Source organism: Stenella coeruleoalba (genome assembly GCF_951394435.1).
Source record: "Stenella coeruleoalba genome assembly, chromosome: 9".
Lineage (NCBI taxonomy): Eukaryota > Metazoa > Chordata > Mammalia > Artiodactyla > Delphinidae > Stenella > Stenella coeruleoalba.
Window position 1 is genome coordinate 55,516,561 of NC_137155.1, and position 20,239 is coordinate 55,536,799.

The following is a 20,239-nucleotide window of genomic DNA, read 5'->3' on the forward strand; positions in this document are numbered from 1 at the left end:
GAACTTTGGATCTTGGTGGGGATAGGGTGAGGAGGGGCATCACCTTAGTCTCTACACACCATGAGGAAAGTAAAAGAGGTGTGTTCTTGTGTATGTAGGGGAAGCCAGGAACAGCATGATGACGTAATTCACCGAGGGTGGCCAAAATCATCGCAGGGTTCTAAGCATCCGTATATAATATGTCCTTCACCAGGATCCCCTGTTAGGATCAAATTTATTTGTATGGTTAAATAGGTGCTAAGGTTTTAAAAAATGTGTTCATAAAAAGATATTAAATTAAGCTTATGAATAACATCCTTCAAATAATAAAATGCATCATTAAATACTTAACACACTGAGAGAAGCTTGGTCAATAGCAGTCAGTTTTCTTGGCAATAATTGGTTTCATCAGCCTCTCCAGGTCTGTAAGCCCAAGGCTCTATCCAGGTTTACCTGGAGAGCTAACCACAGCCCCAGTCCTCTTCAGGCTACTCAGAGTTCAACCCTCCCTTCTCAGAAAGAGAGATAATGATGGAGGTGGAGGTGGAGATGGGGATGGGGATGGGGTTAGGGGTAGGGATAGAGATGGGAAAGTCACAAAGGATCCTCTGAAATCATTCCACCTCCGGGGATCTGTACCCTCCTGGACATTCTCTTTACTGCGAGCAAATAAACTGTACTAGGGTATTGCACGTTGGATGGTTAACCTGGGTCTGTTAAGTGGCAGTCCAGTCCTTCATGGAACAATTCCTGGACTAACCATATCATTGTCGCCTGAATCGCTGAGAGATGGACATGAGCATAATTCATCCTTTCAGCCCACCACTACCTTGCCCGCACTCATCCAACCACCACACTCACGAGCAGACAAGAATCTTTCTGAGCCTTAGAACCTCTGTCTTACAACAGCCAGCAGGTTCTGTCTTGGTGCCGCCATGCCCCTAGATGGGAAGAACCCACCATCCCTGCTCACAGAAGCGAGTAAATTGGTCAGGAAGATTCTCCCAAAGCTCGGATACCACAGAGCATCAGGTTCTCTGCTGAAACTTCCAGCAACGTGGCTGGCTTCACTACAGCAAAACAAATCACCCCTTCGAACAAAAAGCTCCCAAACTTGGAGGAGAAAATGAAACCTGCGGATCTCTGTAAAATATATATTATCTGTGCCTGGAATGCCCAGAGAGGTCATAAATTTAGAGACCCCCAACAGCAACAAGAAGCCAATATCTGACACCTTATGCTCCTAACTCCTTGCAGCTCTGGGGGTGAAAGGATACAGAGAAAGCCAGCAAACAAACAGCAAATAAATTATTCAAAAGAGGAAAACTCATTTTCTTGAACTTTTCCCAATAGTTTCAAAACTGGCAGAAAGAGAAGTTCTGTCTCCCAAATTATCCTTTGAATTCAAATTCTCTCTGGTCTGGGATTGAAAGGATTCTTTGTGCCTTCATGAACTGGACTGAAAAATACAGACTCCCCCGGTCTTAACCTTTCTTTTCTTTCTGAAATGTTTTAAAGAAAAAAAAAAAAAGCAATATGAAGATATAAATCATATATCATCTAAGAAAGAGATATCTATTTTTGTTAAATCGGCCTTTCAGATTCATGACAGCTCTACTCCTTATGTTGAATTGGGAAAATGTACTGGGAAAAAGTGTCAGCCCTTCTCTCATACCTAAAATCTGACTATATTCTCTCAGTTTATTCAGAGAAGGTCGCCATAGTGCTATGTGGAGCTGAGCTGGTGCTGGACAGATTCTAGGTGTACAATGAGTGTGCAGATCTACTTCATTAGCTATGGACTCTGCAAGATGCTACGCTCATCCCCACACCCACCGTTTCTCATCCATAGTGAGCGCTCAGTAAAGCCTGGTGGACTCCATGAACAAATGAATGAACAATCCCGTCTAAATCACTAAGGTTTTCTTCCTCCTAACCCCTCCCTCTGCTTCATATCAGTCTTCACCGAGAATCACTCCTCGTCCATTTTCTTCCCCTAAGACATTTTAGTTATCAAAGGAATGTACCATATTCTGAGAGTCCTACACATTCTGTTTCTTATTTTATCTGAGAAAGAATTTACTGGATAGTTCTCCGCACCGCATGTGGATTGAATTTCCATTCTCTTCTCCTCATTGCCACCTTTCTTTTAAAGTAAACTTCCAGCGACTCAATCAGAGCACAGCACTCAATATGCTGCAGAAATAATTTTCTGCTGAATGAGGTTCGTCCATAAGTCAAGGGCAGATTTATTAAGGCCCCTGCACAGCCAGTTCCCCGACTTACTGTCAACATGACAGTTTAATACTTTGATCCCTCTTACACGTAACCCCTTCACTGCTGAGCAGTCCAGACCTGTGAAAGCAGCAGCCCCTCGTGGCATGTGAGTGGTGTTGAAAATTGTTCTGAGCCCCTGCAGACAGGACATCATCACCAGGACCCAGGGGTGTCCAGGGCCTCCATGGATGGTCCAGGTATACCCCCCACCCCCATGCTCTCTACTACCTGCTTCTGCTTCCAGAAGGTCACTTTACTGTCACCATGGCCAGGCCCCAGGTCCATCCACTGCTTCCTAGGGAGCCAGGAACACTCCACTGGGGTTTATGTCACCTGGACCACTGTTATATTTAGTGGGTTAGTTGGGTGTTCTTTGAGAGGCTGCTGCTGTTCCTGTTTGTTTTTGGTTTCTGTTTTTTAATCATTTTCCCTTTCTGTGATTTTATCGAACATCTGGCACCACATCAACCAGACTTTGCAAAAGCGCTTGGATCAGTCAGTTGGTGGGGTTATTTGGGTGCTCTGGTGATTACTTTTGCATGTAGTTGATGTCATTGCATATTACATTTTGAGCACTTTGGTTACCAACACACACACACACACACACACACACACACACACACACACTTTCCCTTCACAAAACAGTGCTGGGAGCAGCCACTAAGAATATCAAGCTACTTGCACAAGTTCAAAGGCTCCTGGGAAAGGCTCCTCCGTTCGTGCTAACCTGTGTGTCAGGTCACCAAGTATACACGCCCTCGTTTCAGATCCTTGGTCTACATTTGCCCCACGGATTCCTCCCAAACAAAGGAGAGCTATTGTTATTCCTCCCATGTGGATAGCACTTCACACACATCAGCGTTTTCTCCATGGGTTATCTCAGTAGAGTCTCACCTTAATTTCTACAGGTGGAGGCCACTGTCCTCATCTTGCACACGAGAAAGTCTGATTTACTCAGAGTGACACACGAATGTAGGTAGCAGACTAAGCCCTTACACACCGCTCCTCTTTGGAGGCACAACCTCCTCGCCAATGACCCCTTCCTTACAAAACCACCATAATGCGAAACAGTTTGGGGGGGAGGTTATGTGTAAAATAGCCTCTTTTTTTAGTATAAGAACAAATTCATAGTATACAGAAAGGTATGAAAAAGACAGAAAAAATGACCCAAATCCCCCAAAGCTAACCATGCTATCGTTTGGGTATATATCCTTCCAGGTTTTTTCTATAAGATATTATTGTTTTAAGGTCAGACACTGATCCATTTTATTCGAGTCATCTCACAAGTGCTCCTTGAGCCAATACTAACAGGAAGGGAGGATTCAACACTGACAAAAGTAAGATTGTTTTGATAATGAGAAAACTCAACCATTACATTTCTTTCTTAAAAAGTTTTATTGATGTAGTCTAGAATTAACATTAAAGATTTCTGTCTTTTAAATGTTAAAAGGCAGAGCCTTGAAAACTCCTTTTGAATGATGCAGGAAATGTTTGGAGGAAAAATGTAAGATGTGGACTAAAGACATATAAATTAACAGTACAAAATGTGCATTATAGATGATGGAAAGATGCGGTCAGGAGACAATGGTCCCTCAATGTTATCACGGGGAGGGGTATGCCTTCCATATCGCATAAAGGGAGCCCTAACTTCCGTTGGTGAGAAATAAAGAGTGGCAGGAATTGGGATGGGGGACAGGCAGGGGGGAAGAGACAATAACTAGAGGAAGTTTCCAGGAATGGGGAGAGTCTCCTTTTCATGAAGAGAAGTAGAATACCATGTCCACCCAGGGCCCACACAACCGTCGTACACTCATCGACCACAATATCAAGCACAGGGTATTTTCCTCTAAAGTTCTAGAAAAATAAAAGATTCTCAGAAACCTGCCATGGAGTGGTATCATCAGAGAAGAGTTGGCCAGAAGAGCTTAGATAGGTCATACATCTTCTGTTTTTGTTTAGATAAACGCAAGTTCCTGCCCACACCCAGTTGTTGCCAGAGATACTTGAAGAGAAATAAGAATCCATTTTTCTTTCAGCAGAAGATTAGCTGTGCATCCACTGACTTGAGTGTTGGTGTGGTCCTCAGGGCCTCACAAACTCTTCTCCAAGGAAGAAAAAGAAAACAATACAGAAAGTACACAAAGAGATGAGCAGAGTGAAATCCGCACGAACCAGCTCGGTGCTGTCAGGAGATATAATGAAACATTAGTCAAATTCCCAGAAAGTTGGGTGTTCGCAAAAGACCCTAAGTGTTTCCCCCTTGGGGTGACCCCCATAAGACGCCGTGCTCCTGTTGGGATCTCATATTGGCCCTGAAGAAACAGCCCCAGGCCCTGCACTCTCTCCTCACACTAACACTTAGCTTCATCAAAGGGGTGCCTTGTTCTCCTGGCCGAGTCCTCAATTGTCACTAACAACTGCCAGTCGTACAAGGCCATCCACCCAGGTCACTTATGGGCTATTTTCATTGTCCACTAACTAAGCTGGGGAAGGCCTTCCTTGCAGAGAAATCTATGTACCCCTTCACTGATCACATCCATTCATCTCCTTCTTGGATCATGTTACTTGGGTGTAGCAATGACTTTGGGCAGGCATTTCTCTCGGGATTTATAAGAGGTTTTGCCACATCTAATATAGCAAACATTTTTTAATCAACATGCTTTCATGTGTATTTATAATAGTACAGGTCTACCATTCCTTAAGGTTTTCATTTTTAAGCGTTTCAGAATAATTTTTTGTGATTGAATTTGGTCCCATAAACTCTTATTTATGAAAAGAAGTTGACTATAAACGATACCCTTGAAAAGCCTCTTTCTCAGCATTTCCCCCAAAACACCTTAAGTGCCACAGTCAGAGTATGACAGCCACATTGAAACAATGGGGATAACTGGCAGGCCCCAAGGTTTCTGAACCTTTGGGAGCCTCCAGGGACAATGACTCTGGTTTAATAACTGTGAAATGCTATTGAACTAGCAATAAAAAATATTCTTCACCATGGAACAATATGATATTTAAAACAGCCAGCATTCCTGCCAATCACTGGACATTCACGAAAAAGTGACTTGAGTTCCTTTAGCAACGGGACTGCCCCCTTGTAAAATGTGTGTACACGAGCATGAGGGTTTGGCAAAGCCAGAGGGCTCTGTAGCCACATACCACAGTTTGGACTGCATTGAACTGCTGTATTTATGTACACCTGGAAGAATAACTTCGCTCCTGTTTGCAGAAGATAAGTTAAAACATCAGGGTTGTGTGCTAGTGACCATGACCCCTACCACATGCATTTTGCCCTTTAAGTCCATGGGACATAAATTAGAGCACTTATTCTATAGGTCCATTAAGGCACTCCCAAGGTTCCCTATATTGATGGACAGATTTGGCAAAATAGTTATTCCACAAGATGGTGATTTTTTTTAAGTAAAAGGAGGGAGCAGGACAAGAAGATGCCTCACCTTAAACAAATAAGAAAAGAAGGTAAATGCTGTTTGTTTAAAGCTGAGAAGTGTTCGTTTTCTGGGAAGAAGTCATTAGGCTCCAGTGAGTCGGCAAAGGAAGGTGGACCAGATGACTGCTGCGTGAAGGTTAAGGACTGTGCTCTCGATAGGGAATTCTTTTTCTACTTGGGATCAGTAGCCAGCCTGATTTCGGCAACTTACCAGGCTCTGGCTCTGTTTTTAAGTACACATTATGTGGAGGAGAACTGGTGGGCAAGTACCCTGAAATTGAGATATCTAGAAAAAATCACCACCACACCAGACTGCTGTACCAGATCTAGAAATCTAAATCAAAAAATATGGACAGAAGAAGCATGAAAGGTCACTTCCAATGCCACTTAGTGGGAGAGCCCAGTCACACGTAGATTGAAGTCATAGCAAAATTTTTGTTATTCTTTGCCTGTGTCCCATTACTTATTCTTCAGCCTCTGCTTGATGTGAGTTGAGGATTTGATGAAGCACAGATACATTTTTAAGTTGGTTCTTTCCCAGACAAAGGGGACAAAAGTAGAAAATTCTCATGGGGACAGGATGAAGTGGCACAGAGATGATCGAAAAGGCATATTCGTGTTCAATATTTTCTTTGACGCTTGACTCTTTGGGCTGAAGAACAACAGCTCCAAAAGGGTTCAAAGAGAGAGGTTGCCAAAGGAGGGGTTCTAGGAACTGTAGTGACAGAACTCTTCTCTGAAAGTGATACTATCTAGATCCTTAGATTATACGTGGCACATTTCATCAATAAAGATGAAATCCTCAGAAAAAAAAAACTAATCTTTGCATTAATGTATGGAGTGAGGCCAACACTCTAGCAACAGTTTCTTAGTAAGTTGTAAGTCCCTCAGGAGGCTCTAGTCTCCCTGAGAAGTGGAACCTTGCGTTTTCCACCTTAATTTCCTCACAGCATCCAGCACGAGGCCTGCAAAAAGCAGGGCCTCAATAAATGTAGCTGAAATGTGGCTCTGTTTTCTCAGTAGCTAAAAATTCTCTTACTTTAACAACGTGAAATTGCTTTTTTGTAGGTCAGAATGATCAAATATTGGCGATTTCATAGTTAAACCCAATACTTACTAACTCTGCCTATACTGTTAGCTACACTTACTCCACGAACATTTCCTAAGAGGCACAGCAGACCCACCATGTAGCTAGACTTAACTCCACTTACGAGTGAGGGAAGAGCTGTGTGCATTAGTTAAGTGATTGCCAAAGCCAAGTAGTTAGTTGAAGAATAGCTAAACCTAGTAGGTTAGTCAGGCAGCTTTCCACTGTAAGTGAAAGAAACCCAATGCAAACATCCATAGCAGAAAAGTGGATTTAGTGGTTCATAAACTGGGAAGTTAAAGAGTGGATTTTTTTTCAGGCACAGGGACTCAAGTAATAGCAATATTCTGTCTATCTGTCTGTCTTTCTGTCTCTCTCTCTCTTTCTCTCCCCACCCTCCACTACCCCATCTCTCTATCTGTCTCTCTGCTTTTGTATGTTGGCCTCATTCTTTCTTATCATAGGCTATCTCTATATGAAAGAGCAAGAGGCCCTAAATTGTCCCAGTGTCCACAGACTGGCTTTTATGAAAGGACATGACTGACCTTACTTTAGGCCACCTGCCCATGCCTTGACCCAATCCCCGTGGAGAAGAAGACTGGATTCAGCCAGGTCTAGGTCATGGGTCTACCCCCCTGGCAGGGCCTGTGTTATAGGCTGAATATCAGTGTCCCCTCAAAATTCGTATGTTGAAATCCTGCCCCCAACGTGACAATATTAGCAGGTGGGGCCTTCAGGAGGTAATTGAGGGTGGAGCCCTCATGATTTGGATTAGTGCCCTTATAAGAGAGCGAGCTTCCTCTTTCTGTTCTCCACCGTGTGAGAACACAAGGAGAAGTCAGCAGTCTGCAACCTGGAAGAGGGCTCCCAGCAGACCCTGACTGTGCCAGCACCCTGATCTCGGACTTCCAGCTTCCAGAACTGTGAGAAATAAATTTCTACTCTGTATCAGCCACCCAGTTCTATGCTATTTTACTATAGCAGCCTGAACAGACTAAGACAGCCAGGGATGAGGCTCAATAATTAACAATCCACCAGAACCATCTAGGATAGAGAAGAAGCAATTTCCCAGTGGAAAGGGAAGGGAGGCAGACAAAACCACAGAGGTCCAATATCACCTTTTCAGCCCATCTCCATGTGCCCACCATCCTGCCTGAGCACTCTAAGACAACTTGTTTGCTGATTTACAAACTATGTCCTCATTGCAAAGTTGGTATTCATGAGACTGAAAGACCAAACCACTACTTACTCTAATATGGACAACCCCCCCTCCCCCACCCCCGGCAGCAGGTTGTGTGGGCAGAGTGCCTCGTATCCGGGCTGAGGGGCCACGGGAGTTAGTGCACCCTCTGGCTGTGCCGAATGGATCTGGTCTCCACGTGAGCCAGTTAGTTCTGACTTTCATCATGCCTGTGAACTATACTGCGGCCAGGTCAGACACAGACAAGGTTCAAAATCAGACGCTCCTTATTTCACCATTAACTGAACAAAGGTGTGTATGGGCATGGGTGCAAACCCACCACACCCCGGTGAACCTGCAAGAGGTGAGAACCAGAGAGCACGCTAGGCTGATTTCTAAAATGAAGTAAAAATGATAGATGCTTCAGAATTAATTCGTGGAGGACCTAGGTTATCAGAAAATGAAGTTAAAATAGTTTGATTCTGCAGGTTTTCATTTTTCTCGATAATATGTATGTAAGGCGTTCTTTATAGGAAACAAGATAAAATAAATGATTATAGGCATATACAGATGACTAATGAATATTTATTGAATTAAACTGGATTAAATTAAGGGCTATCTGACCTATCAGTAAATAGGCCAGTATGCATGGCTGGTGGACCTAGCTGTCTTCCTGAAAGGAAAGTGGCAGATCTGGTTACAATTAGGAAGCAGTGGGCACAGCGCCCTGGTAGAATCTGGCTGTGGTTGATGCCCAGAGTGTGTGACTGCATCCACTGTATGCGATGGCCTGAGAACACCCCAGGATGGGCCGAGGGAGGGGGTCTTGGTTTTTGAGAACTGGGCAGCCATGTTCTTCTGAGTACCCTGCTAGGAGGTCTTCTCTAGTTTCGAGAAACAGAGAAGGCCACTTTAATACCCTGCCATGGCACTTAACAGTGAAGATCAAGAGCAGCCTGGGGGAGAACCAAGACAGGTTTAATGAGACCAGAGTCAAACATCTTGAAAGAATACGGCCCTCAAGGACCCGGCCCAGCACTTTGGAGACTGCAGGGCAAGAAGAATGCATAGGGATCCAGAGGGCCAGGTGCCATCCTAGGGGCCTCAGGAACACCTTCCCTTTCAGGTGAGCTGCTCACCAGCAAGCTTTCCCCGGAAGGTTTTAAAAACCCACTCACTCACTAGAAATTCACTGCTGCCAGCCTTGGGCCACTTTTTATATCAACAGAACAACGAGTTGGACGATGAATGGTGGTGAGAGGAAAGGTAGGATGCTCATTGTTATTGGTAAAGAATGCTCTTCCTAACTGGTTGAAACTAACCCTTGAATTATTATTTTTTTTATTTTATTTTTTTTTTTTGCGGTACGCGGGCCTCTCACTGCTGTGGCCTCTCCCGTTGTGGAGCACAGGCTCTGGACGCGCAGGCTCAGCGGCCATGGCTCACGGGCCCAGCCGCTCCGCGGCATGTGGGATCCTCCCGGACCGGGGCACGAACCCACGTCCCCTGCATCGGCAGGCGGACTCTCAACCACTGCGCCACCAGGGAAGCCCCCCTTGAATTATTAATGTAGGCTACACACAGTGGAACAAAATAATAATAAGTAATAACCTTTTAGGCACTTATAATGTGCCAAGTGAAGTTCTAAGGGCTTTCTGTGTGTGAACGCATTTAGTTACACAACAACCCTGCGAAGTGCATACTATTATCACCTCTATTTCAGAGACGAGGATCACACGTAGTAAGTGGCAGGACCAGCATTTGAAAACAGGCCGTTTGTCACCAGAGGCCATACTCTTAACTGCTATAAACACTGCCCCAAACAGGGGATTTTTGTCTTTTAAACAAGCTAATGTATACAGAAGTTATATGAAAGGCAGGGAGCACATACTATTATTATTATACCAATAATACAGTGTCTAATCGACATATTATAATTAATAATTGTCATTACAAGGATTATTATTTCAAATAATCAATGGGAAAGGTGATCTGATTTGACTAAAAATCATGTAAGAACTAATGACAAAATGAACTGGACTAGCAGGTGGTCAAGCTTCTGAGCCTGTTCTAACCTCAAGTCACTAATGTACTGATTTACAAACTCACACCTAGTTTCCCCCAGCACTGCGTGTACAGACAACTCCTCGGGCTTTTTGGTCATCGGGTTTAGAGATCTTGAGATGAAACTCCAAGAGTGCGTTATTGCAGAATTGGCACTAAAGTTGCCAAACGTTAAAATAGTAAGACTTTTTCAAGGGAATTTCAAACCTGAATCAGTCAAAAAAAAAAAAAAAAGAATGAATTTAGCATTATCAACCAGACTTTCAAATGTGGCTTTTGGTTGCTTCCATATACAATTCTAGGAAGGAAATTGTGTTCCTTATAGCATATATCCAAGACAAAAGATTTAGCAGCCATCTGAATGAAAACCCAGCTGGATATTTTCCCACAAGAAACATTTAAGCATGAAGGCTGAGAGATGTATTATAGCCAATATGTGAATGCCGTGTCCACGCACCGTCAAACCACAGGACTGACTGCACTCGGAACTGAGTGGACAGGAGGTTTTGCTTAGAGGTGGGCACAAGCAAACCAACTCTGAGGCGTCAGCACTGCGTGACAGGAGCATGACTTAGCAACAAGCTGCTGTCTGCCTTTCCCCACCCACAGGTGTAGGAAATGGCGCAGGAAGGATGAAAACCTGTTTGCTCCTAATTGGGTTTTAATGGACTGAATTCAGGGACTGCCAGAGCAACAAGTAGGATCTGTGTTCATTTGGGGTTTGGGGCTTGTGCATGTGTTCATTTGCTTTTTAACCAGAGCACTTTCTGAGTGCCACCTATGAAGAATTTGGAGGAACGAAGGCTTTCCCTAAGAAGTTTCTGTCCCCGCTAGGGTACGCATTACCATTTTCAAAAGCAGTTAGCCTTTGCTTGAAAGTTTCATGTAGCCACTAATTTTAAAAACAGAAGCCACGGCATCTATTTTCAGTCTCAGGCATAAAGGAAAAACAGTTTCCCTCGTGTAGAAGGCTGCTGTGTTCCCAGCAGTGCCCCAGACATGATGTTTGCTTAGGCTGAGGGAAGAGAAGGCGGGCAGAAGGCGAGCTGAGGAGTGGCTGTTCTTCCAAGCGTGGCAGATCATTAATAATCAGTGAAGGATGGACTCAGGAAGCCTCCGAGCACAGATTTCTAGGACTGAAGTTGAAGACTTCATTAATAGTCTAGAGGAATATTGTTCCCAGGAAGTTTTCTGCGGGCCTAAAATCTCACTCAGAGTCCCTGTCGACAGCAGGAAGAACAGCAGGCTCTGAGGCAGCGCCTAGAACTTGATCTGTGAGGATGCGAGAAGTGTGTTCTCAGCCCAAGGTGGAAGTGAGCTGCTCTGCTCTGTTGCTGCTGATCAGCTCAGGTCTAGCCTCTTTTGACTCTCTAATCTCCTATATTGTGGCAAAATGATGAAAATCCATTTCTCTGGAAAACGTTTAGCTTTCCTAACACAGAATGCGCCAATTTATTTGAACCACGTTTTGGACTTCTTCAACTTGACAGAGTTTATTAGTCTGTGCCAAAGGCCTTCTGAATTTCAGTTTAGTTTGTCTAAAACCAGCTTATCCCTAGAGGCCCAACACACGGATAGGAGAAAACACAGTGTCTACATTTTGGCTAAAGAGGGAAGGAAGGAGAGAAGAGGGGGAACTTTCTCACTGCCTGATGTACCCAGGTACGTACGCTAAGTGTCCTGAGTGGTCCCAGGAATGGTTAGGAGATGGACACTGCAATACCTAGATCTGACCTTGTGGTGAAAAGGGGAAAAAGTCAGAGACAGAATCAGTGCTGACTCTGCCTATTTTGGGAATAGTGTGTTAAGAGGTGGAAGGTAGCCCATCAAAGAAAAAAAAAACAAGGGAGGAGACGGAAATCCCTTTATTTTATGCAAAAATCTCCCAAGGAGGGGGAAGAAAGCGAGCAAGTAAAAAGCAACATGCCCAAGTTCACCCTGCAGCCAAAACAATCCTCAGAGTTGAGAGAGAGTTCCTCTCCTGCCGGCCCCAGGGCCACAAGCAGGCCACTCGTCCAGGTCTGTGGGTGGCTTTCCCACCTGAACACCTAGAACTTCAGTCCTGGGTCAAAGGATCTGTGTGGTGTTTAGTAGGGCCCTGAGGAGAACAAGCCCTGTTTACTTAAATATTAACGTCTCCACGCCCTCTACCTCATTTCCTCCCGCTCTCATCCTTCTCTATTTTTTTTCTTTTTTTGTGGGAGCAGGGAAAGCCCTTAAAGGAAATGTCACCGAAACATAATAGATCGTTAGGATGTTCAACGGTGGACATTTTCAGTGCAAAGCTCTGGATCCATAGCGAACAAAAGCAACTGTTCAGAACCCTCAAAAGAAAGAAGAAAATTGCCCAGCAATTTTAAGTTAATGGGCAAGATGAATGGATTGTCTTATAATGTGAAGGGAAAGTATTAGGAAAAAAAACCCAAGTGGCTCTACAAAATTGGTTTGGAATTGGAGTCTACCTGAAGGCCTTTCAGCCGGAGGATTACTGTCTGCAGGGCTCACAGCTAAGCAGTGTAGTAATTTGAAAGCCATGCCTTGTACAGATACCCAGCACTTAGTGGCTGGTTTTATGTTAAAAATGCTTAGTATGAAACCTGTGCTGAAACTTTGCCCAAACATCTCATAGCTGATTGCAAACCCGAGGGCCTGGGGGCTCTGAGCCCACACCTCAAGAATGCTTGTGATTGGCTGACATTTTGGCTCCACACCTGGATTTGTCAAGGCCTCTTAGCGGCTGCTGGGAATTCGTCCTGCCTGGGGCCCACCGCTCTCCCATCACCCCTCTGACAGATGAAAACACAAGGGGTCTGTTGCCTGACTGACACATTCCTCTCCTGTCTGCCTCTGAAAGGACTTTATTTAACCGTCCTGGAGTCAGGCTTTTGACTGACAGATTGTGAAGGGTAAAAGTCATTCAGTTCCATTAAGCTCTGTAACTGCTCTGGAACAAAACACCTTTAAAAAAAAGTGTCGGGGGGAGGGAAAAATAGAGCTGTGGAGAGTAGGGGCATGAGCTTTAGGGAGAGAAAAAGGGGATTCTTTTCAGGTTCAAAAACAATCCTTCTCTTTGCCTCTGTCTATCAATTAGGGCTGCATTCCCAGAGGGAATACGGGCCTGGCCTCATTGGTGTCATTCAGCTGCCAATCTCCTGACAGGGACACCAAAGGGCCTCATGTAGCGCTGCGGAAACTGTCTGTCAGGCCATCAGCAGCTGCTATGACGACATCACCTCTGTTTTTCTAGGACTATTAGAGAGAAAGGGGGGCCGGGGTAGGGGGCTCACCCAACAGAGTCGGAGAGTCTCGGCTCCAAATCTCTGTTCATATTTTCCTTTTCCAACCCTCACATCTCCTCAATCCCAGTGTGAGTTTCTTCACAAAAACAACCCCAGCTTTCCTTGCCCAGCTGGGCAGCAGGGGTAAATAATAACTCGCCAGCCGAGGACACAGTCTTGGGTGTGAGAAGGGGGCTCTGCTTCTGGGAAAACTGGAGTCCTGACTGAATACATTCAATGACTCTGGTTCCAATGAGTCCAAAGAAACGGGATTGGTGGTGAAAGGTGGCTCAAGCCCCCGACAGGCCTCGGGCCACGCTGTGTGAAAAGCCACGTGGCCTCACCAGTGGTTTCCTGCCAAGCCTTAACTTCGGGTTCCTGTGGGTTTCATTCCCCTCTGAGTTCTGCTGGGAGCCTGAAAGCTCCAGTGGAGCTCTAAACACTAAGCCAAACTCAGCACCAAGCAACCACTTCCCACTTCTCTGTTTTTCTGCCTCGTTCGCTGCTTTCCCCGAGGCCAGACTCACAGGCTAACTTGGGTTGGTCCCAAAGACTCCTCGCCACAGCTGATCACACTGAAGACCCAGGACTACAAAGGAGGGGTCCCTGAGCGTCCTGGCTTGACTGGGAAAAACCCCCCTCCTCCCTCTGACCCTTTCCCCCTTCTTCCCTCTCTGGATTCTGTCTGAGAGCGGGAAGCGAATCAGACCTCGACAGCAACCTGCACAGATGCCCGGTGGTCCTTCTGTGTTCTGTGATGGCTGCATTTGGGGTGGCTGCCGTTTCCCTGGTAGCCTTTTCACATCACAGGGAGCTACTTACAAACGGTAATGATAGCCCTTAGTACCAAACTGAGCGCTGGAGAGCATGGCTGCCAAGCGCCACAGCCGGGCCACTGTGTTGCAATACTTCTGCTTCACATCAGGGAGGGGATGACAGTGCTTCATGTGTTCCACATGAACCGTACAATATGTTCAGCCACATCCTGTAAAAACATGTACATAAAGCTGTCTCCGTGCTCCCAGGGCCATGATGTCTATCTCTTCTCTATTGCTTCTTTCTTCCTTCATTCTGAAAGCTCTGCTGGGGTCCTGCACGTCCTGAGTGTAAATTCCACGGGGGTGGCTGAAACCTGTTCCCACAGCAATACGCTGGTCTCGGGCACCCAGATGCTCTACCTCAGCTATGTACCACCTCCATGACAATGCCTGGGGAGATTCAGAATTAGCCAGGTTTGGGGCACTGGGAGAATACACAGAGGAGCAACGGACAGGATAATGAGAGAGAGAAGGAGGCTAACTTGATCATCCTCTTGCACTATAACCTCAGGAAGACACACTCAGGAGCCAGCCCTTTGCCATCTGCACCAACAGAACTGCAGGAGTCACGGGAAGCACTGTTAGTTCACTAATGAGTGAACATTTCCAAATTGCTCTGCAGGTCCTTAGTTGTGATTGCTGCACGTTTTCATTACTGAAGCAGAGAGGAAGCCCAGCTAAGGGACTGGACAGGCTGGTGGAGATACACACAAAGAGCTCTAACATCCTGGGGGCATTAAAAAGGAACTTCAGTTCCTAAATCCAAAGATGCTGGGAGCCTTTTGCTCAGGATGGATCACCTTGAAAACACCACCGGGAGCAGCCCCCAGTCAGCAGCTGCTCGGAGCTCCTGGATGCTGGCTGGGAGCATGGATTCCCGTCCTGTGGCTCTGCGGCACCACCATCCAGTGTCCTATAAATCCACCCCTTCTCTCCATGGGTTTTCACAAGGACCTCAGATCCAGTATTGTGAGATGCTCACATTTCTGGTCTTACCATAGACAACGGTTTCCAGACATTTCTCAGTCAAACGCCCAATAGTATAAGATCTGAATATGGAATTGTCTGTGTTGGAAAGACAACTATCTTTGTTCACCACCTTCTCAAGGAATTCCTGACTGTTTGTACCCACCTTGGACTCTACATAGTCCTCTCTGGCTTCATGTTCCAACATCTATTATATTAGGCACTGGGCCCTTCCTGATTTTCTTTTCATTGTGCTAGCAAAAATCAAATGGTCTTTTGGGCCCTCAATAACAGTGATGCCTCCTTCCCTGTGTATGATATCCATTGAGTAGTATTTTCTTTGAATTGTTTATTCTTAGAATATTTCCCCATGACTCGTTACATTGGAGATAACCTTAAACCAAGCCTGGTACAGTTCAATTTCAGTGGAATAAATAGTTGGAATAAAAAGACTATTTAGTCTTTATATATAAGTTCAGACAATTCACTCTCACTATGTGAGTGGATTGGCCCAACCGTGAATTAGCTTACTCCTTTCATGTTCCCTTTTATAGACATAAGAGAACAATCAAATCCATCACAAACAACACTCTTCCATCTTTCATTTTTCACTTCCATGCAAACCATAAGGCGTTATGTAAGAGGCACTTGACATAGTTATATGTAAGAGGCACTTGACATAAAAATACCTAACTCCTTCCCCACGCCCCAAGTTGGGAAAATTCTAAAGCCAGAAATATAAATGTCACCTTGTGCTGACAGTTACTTCTTTGTCTCTCTCCAGAAAGGGATAGGAAGTGGGAACTTGAATGACCACCTGTAATCTTCACTGAGACAAATCCAGTGAGCATGGTTCCAACACGTTGCCTGGGATGTTGCAAAGTTCTTGAAGATCGCATTGACCCATATTCAAAGGTATATAAAACTACATTATTGTTAAAATTATCCACCACTTTTTTAGCCACACATACAGCTTTCCTGATAAAACAGAAAACTTTGAAGGAATTGGGATACAGAAAGTATCAGAATAACCAAAAACAACTGACTAGAAAAAAATCCAATATATCAGCCTTAAATAACAAACTTACGTATGAGAAGTGTATTCTTAGCAATTTGTGGAAGCATTTTGGAAAAGCTCATTTGAAAAGATGAATAGAACTGATCTATTAAAAGTACACAGACAGGGCTTCCCCTGGTGGCACAGTGGTTAAGAATTTGCCTGCCAATGCAGGGAACACGGGTTCGAGCCCTGGTCTAGGAAGATCCCACATGCCGTGGAGCAACTAAGCCCGTGCACCACAACTACTGAGCCTGCGCTCTAGAGCCTACGAGCCACAACTACTGAAGCCCACGCGCCTAGAGCCCATGCTCCACGACAAGAGAAGCCAACGCAATGAGAAGCCCGCGCACCGCAACGAAGAGTAGCCCCCGCTCGCCGCAACTAGAGAAAACCTGTGCGCAGCAACAAAGACCCAATGGAGCCAAAAATAAATAAATCCAGAAAAAAATAAAATAAAAGCGGAAAACCATCCCCAACAAAATAGCTTAAAAAAAAAAAAAAAAGTACACAGACAGCTGTCATCCCAAAACAGTAATGAGGCTAAATTTTTCCAAGACCTTGTTCCTCAGCAGTGATCTTAGACTAGAGATTAAAGATACACAGGCACATTAATCCTTGCTTTACTTTCCTAGACCCCTGGATTATAATATAAAATGACTTTACTAGAATAACCATTATATAGGAGAAAATTGACTTTTTCAAAAGGAACTTAGCTAAGAAAAGCCAATCTAAAAGTAAAATTAACCCAGGTTAGGAGTATTGAGTATTGAATGGACTATAATCAAAATAGTTAGGATTTATCTTGTTTCTTTTGCATGATCAACTTTAAAAAAATATTATGCCCTTTAATTTTCAACACTTGTTTTGTTCTTAAAGATAGAAGGAGAAGGAATGGAAGGAAATAGGAGAGAACAAAGGAAGAGGTAAGAAAGAAAGATGGCTAAGCATGTTACTAAGTTTAAAAATGACTCATCCCTGAAATGTCCATTCATCAGCTGGGTTAAGAAAGCCACAGAGCCCAAAAGATGAACGGGAGCCACACGAAAACAAGCCAGTCACAGATGACTTTTCTCAGTCTGTTGACATTTGATTAATGCTTAAACTAAGTAAGAAGAAAAGGTTCATCTTGTTCCAAAATGAAGCTGGGCATCATGGTGCTGCATCGCCTGAAGGAACTAATCGTCAAACAAGTTCTGTCCCATAATCTTTTTTTCTAACTTTTACCCTTTATTGCCTTTTATGCGTTTAGAAACTGAAGCAGCTTGTACTAAGATGCTGCCTAATTATTTGTTAAAAAAAAGAAAACAAAAGACAAATTCTCACAAGGCAGCCTTCAGCTGCCCTGGGAAATTGTGCCTTTAATTGGAACCAAAAGTCTAGCGTTATTTGTATGTTGAAAATGAATGTGTTTCATTGAATTTCTTGCTATTTTTATTATAAGTTAAAAGGGAGTGGATGTTCAAGAATCTTTGGCAGAAGATTTTTGTTTTAAAATGTGGTTCCAAGGTGCAAAACTCAGTTTTCTTGCCCTTCACCATTTGTTTATCTATCTGGTGGCATTGACAAGTTCACAGTGCGAAACAGCTAATTCTTATTCCTTTCTGGAACCTACTTATCTTTCCAGGGAAGGGGGAGCTTTTTGAAATCTCTACGTTTCTTATAAGACTGTGGAGATGAAAGAATCAAAAGAATCTGACTCATCTTGGTTTTTGTTTGTTCAATATATTTGATCAGAATATTTTAAATGCCTACTTTTCCATAAGAATTGGTCAACACCTGATCTATTTTATAGGCATTTTACAGGTGAATACATGAGCATGGAACTCAGCCAAAAGGTTAAGTGAGACTGGTGTAAGCCGCAGACAAATTCATGGTGCTAAAAGATGTCATTCTTTGTAACAGTCTCTCTCACCAAGGACTCCATGGCTAAGTCACAGTCTCTCTCTAATTCTTAACTACATAACATAAGTAATATTTCACGTCAGTCTTGCCATGACAGAATATACTTGTGGCCTTTCTATAAGTTCCTAGTAAAGATCTTCCATCTTTGGTCTCGATCTTTCTCCTGGTTTCTTCCGTGATCCAGACCACAGGGAAAACCAAAATCTAAGCTGGGGGCCAACTAAGAATCTAAAACCATCTTCTCCAATCTGACGTGTTTGCGAACATCAATCCAATTAAAACTTTTCTTCAGTTCTTTTAGATGTACATTTCATTAAAACTGAGTTCCTTCTACTTTATATTGTTGAAACGTTTATATGATTGGTTATTTTTTTACAATAGTCACCACGCATGTACTTTTAAATAGGTGTCAGAAAACACTATTGTGCTCTTAATATTGGTTCGACATTTACAATTCAGGCTCATTAATGTGCAGAAGCGGCTTTCATGCTAGATTGATGCACTGCCTTTTCTAGATGAATGTACATCATGGTATCTGACAATAGTAACATGATCAAGCAACTGCATTCTAAGCATCAGGACCTCAGTGGTGCTTTAAAATTTCTTGAAAGAGAGTAGGATCCCCAGTATAACACAATTATTAATTTAATAATTTTTGATATAAAACAGGGCAATTCAATCTCCCCCACCCTGAATGTCAACCACCACGCAGGCAAAAGGCCAGAAAAAAATAACATTTTCCTTTCAGGTTTGGATTGGAACTTATTCCATCAGCAGATTTTTTTTTTCCTAATAGATTCCTTTTTATTATTGGTTTTCTATAAGTATTTGAGTATAATTTCAAATCTTAAAAACAAAACAAAACTCATTTAAGCAAACCCAGAACCGGAAAGCAGTGGCAAGAGACCACTTTGAAATCAATATGACACCAGAGCACAAACTAGCCACTTACTCGTTAAACTTACCTTCATGTTTATAGTGTGCCACTGGGCAAATCTGAAACGTTTTATTTATAATTATGACATTTACCCACCTGTCAAAATTCTATTATCTTTCCTGGAACTTTATTTTCATCTCTATTAATTAAAAAGCAAAGGAGAGCTTCCCTGGTGGCGCAGTGGTTTAGAGTCCGCCTGCCCATGCAGGGGACACGGGTTCGTGCCCCGGTCCGGGAAGATCCCACATGCCACGGAGCGGCTGGGCCCGTGAGCCATGGCCGCTGAGCCTCCGCGTCCGGAGCCTATGCTCCGCAACGGGAGAGGCCACAACAGTGAGAGGCCCGCATACCACAAAAAATAAAAATAAAAAGCAAAGGAATTTGGCCCATAATGCAAAATATTTCAAGAATTGAAATCAACTGCATTAAAAAATATATACCTGCCATCACCAGTAGCATGATAACAACGTCAGGGCAAGATTCAGGTGACCTGCCTGGCTGTTTCTAGAAGCCCAGTGTGAAGTGAAGACATTGAGCTCAATTATGCAGCTATCTTAGGTTTGGTTGCCTGGCTTGAATGATAGAGGTAAATGTCCCAATTATTCTCTGCACTTTGTATGTGCAGATCCAGATTTATATTGTGATTGGGAGCAGAGCATTGAAAGGGAAGACAGGAAACCCAGATTCTGTGTTAAGTGGGTCAATGATGAAGCCTGTAAAGTTGCAAGTTACATTCACTGTGTGTCTCAGTTTATCCCTCTTACAAGTAGAAAGGAACAGAAACCCCATTTTAGTAGAGCCAATCAAGATGATTGAACTTAAAAACCTTTCCGGCAGCTTTGAGAGAAAACGTCACATAAAAACAAAGTAATGTGTTAGACCAGCTTTCCTGGAAAACAGAGCGTGAAGCGGGAATGGAGTCCTGAGGCTTTCTTTGGGAGGTGCGATCCCACGGCAATGAACACGAAAGGAAAGAGAACTGAGGCAGGATAAGAAGCAATGCCAAGTGATGAATTACTGTGTTGGCCGTGGCTTCACGGTAGGCCTCAAAGAGCCCACGGAGGGAGGAAGGAGAGAAAACTTCTCTACCCAGCTCCTATCCATCTCCTGTTTGCCATTGGCCAAAGAGCATGCCACGGGGAGATAACCCCGTTGCACCATCTGGCCCCCATGACACAGCCCAGGCCCTGCAGCGTGGTGCCGCATCAAAGCGCGGTCCTGATGGGAGAACCCGGAGACCGCAGGA

At 44.0% G+C, this 20,239-nt stretch overlaps 1 protein-coding gene across 1 annotated transcript in view; it reads left to right on the forward strand.

The window, feature by feature from the left end:
* Positions 1 to 15,907, forward strand: part of LOC307191369 (uncharacterized protein) — a gene marked incomplete at its 3' end in the record, with an annotated part of 547,413 nt that extends 531,506 nt beyond the window's left edge. The window contains exon 22 of the mRNA XM_079931381.1: positions 15,879 to 15,907. Coding sequence (XP_079787507.1) covers positions 15,879 to 15,907 — 29 coding nt within the window. The remainder of the gene's footprint in view (positions 1 to 15,878) is intronic.
* Between the last annotated feature and the right edge of the window lie 4,332 nt (positions 15,908 to 20,239).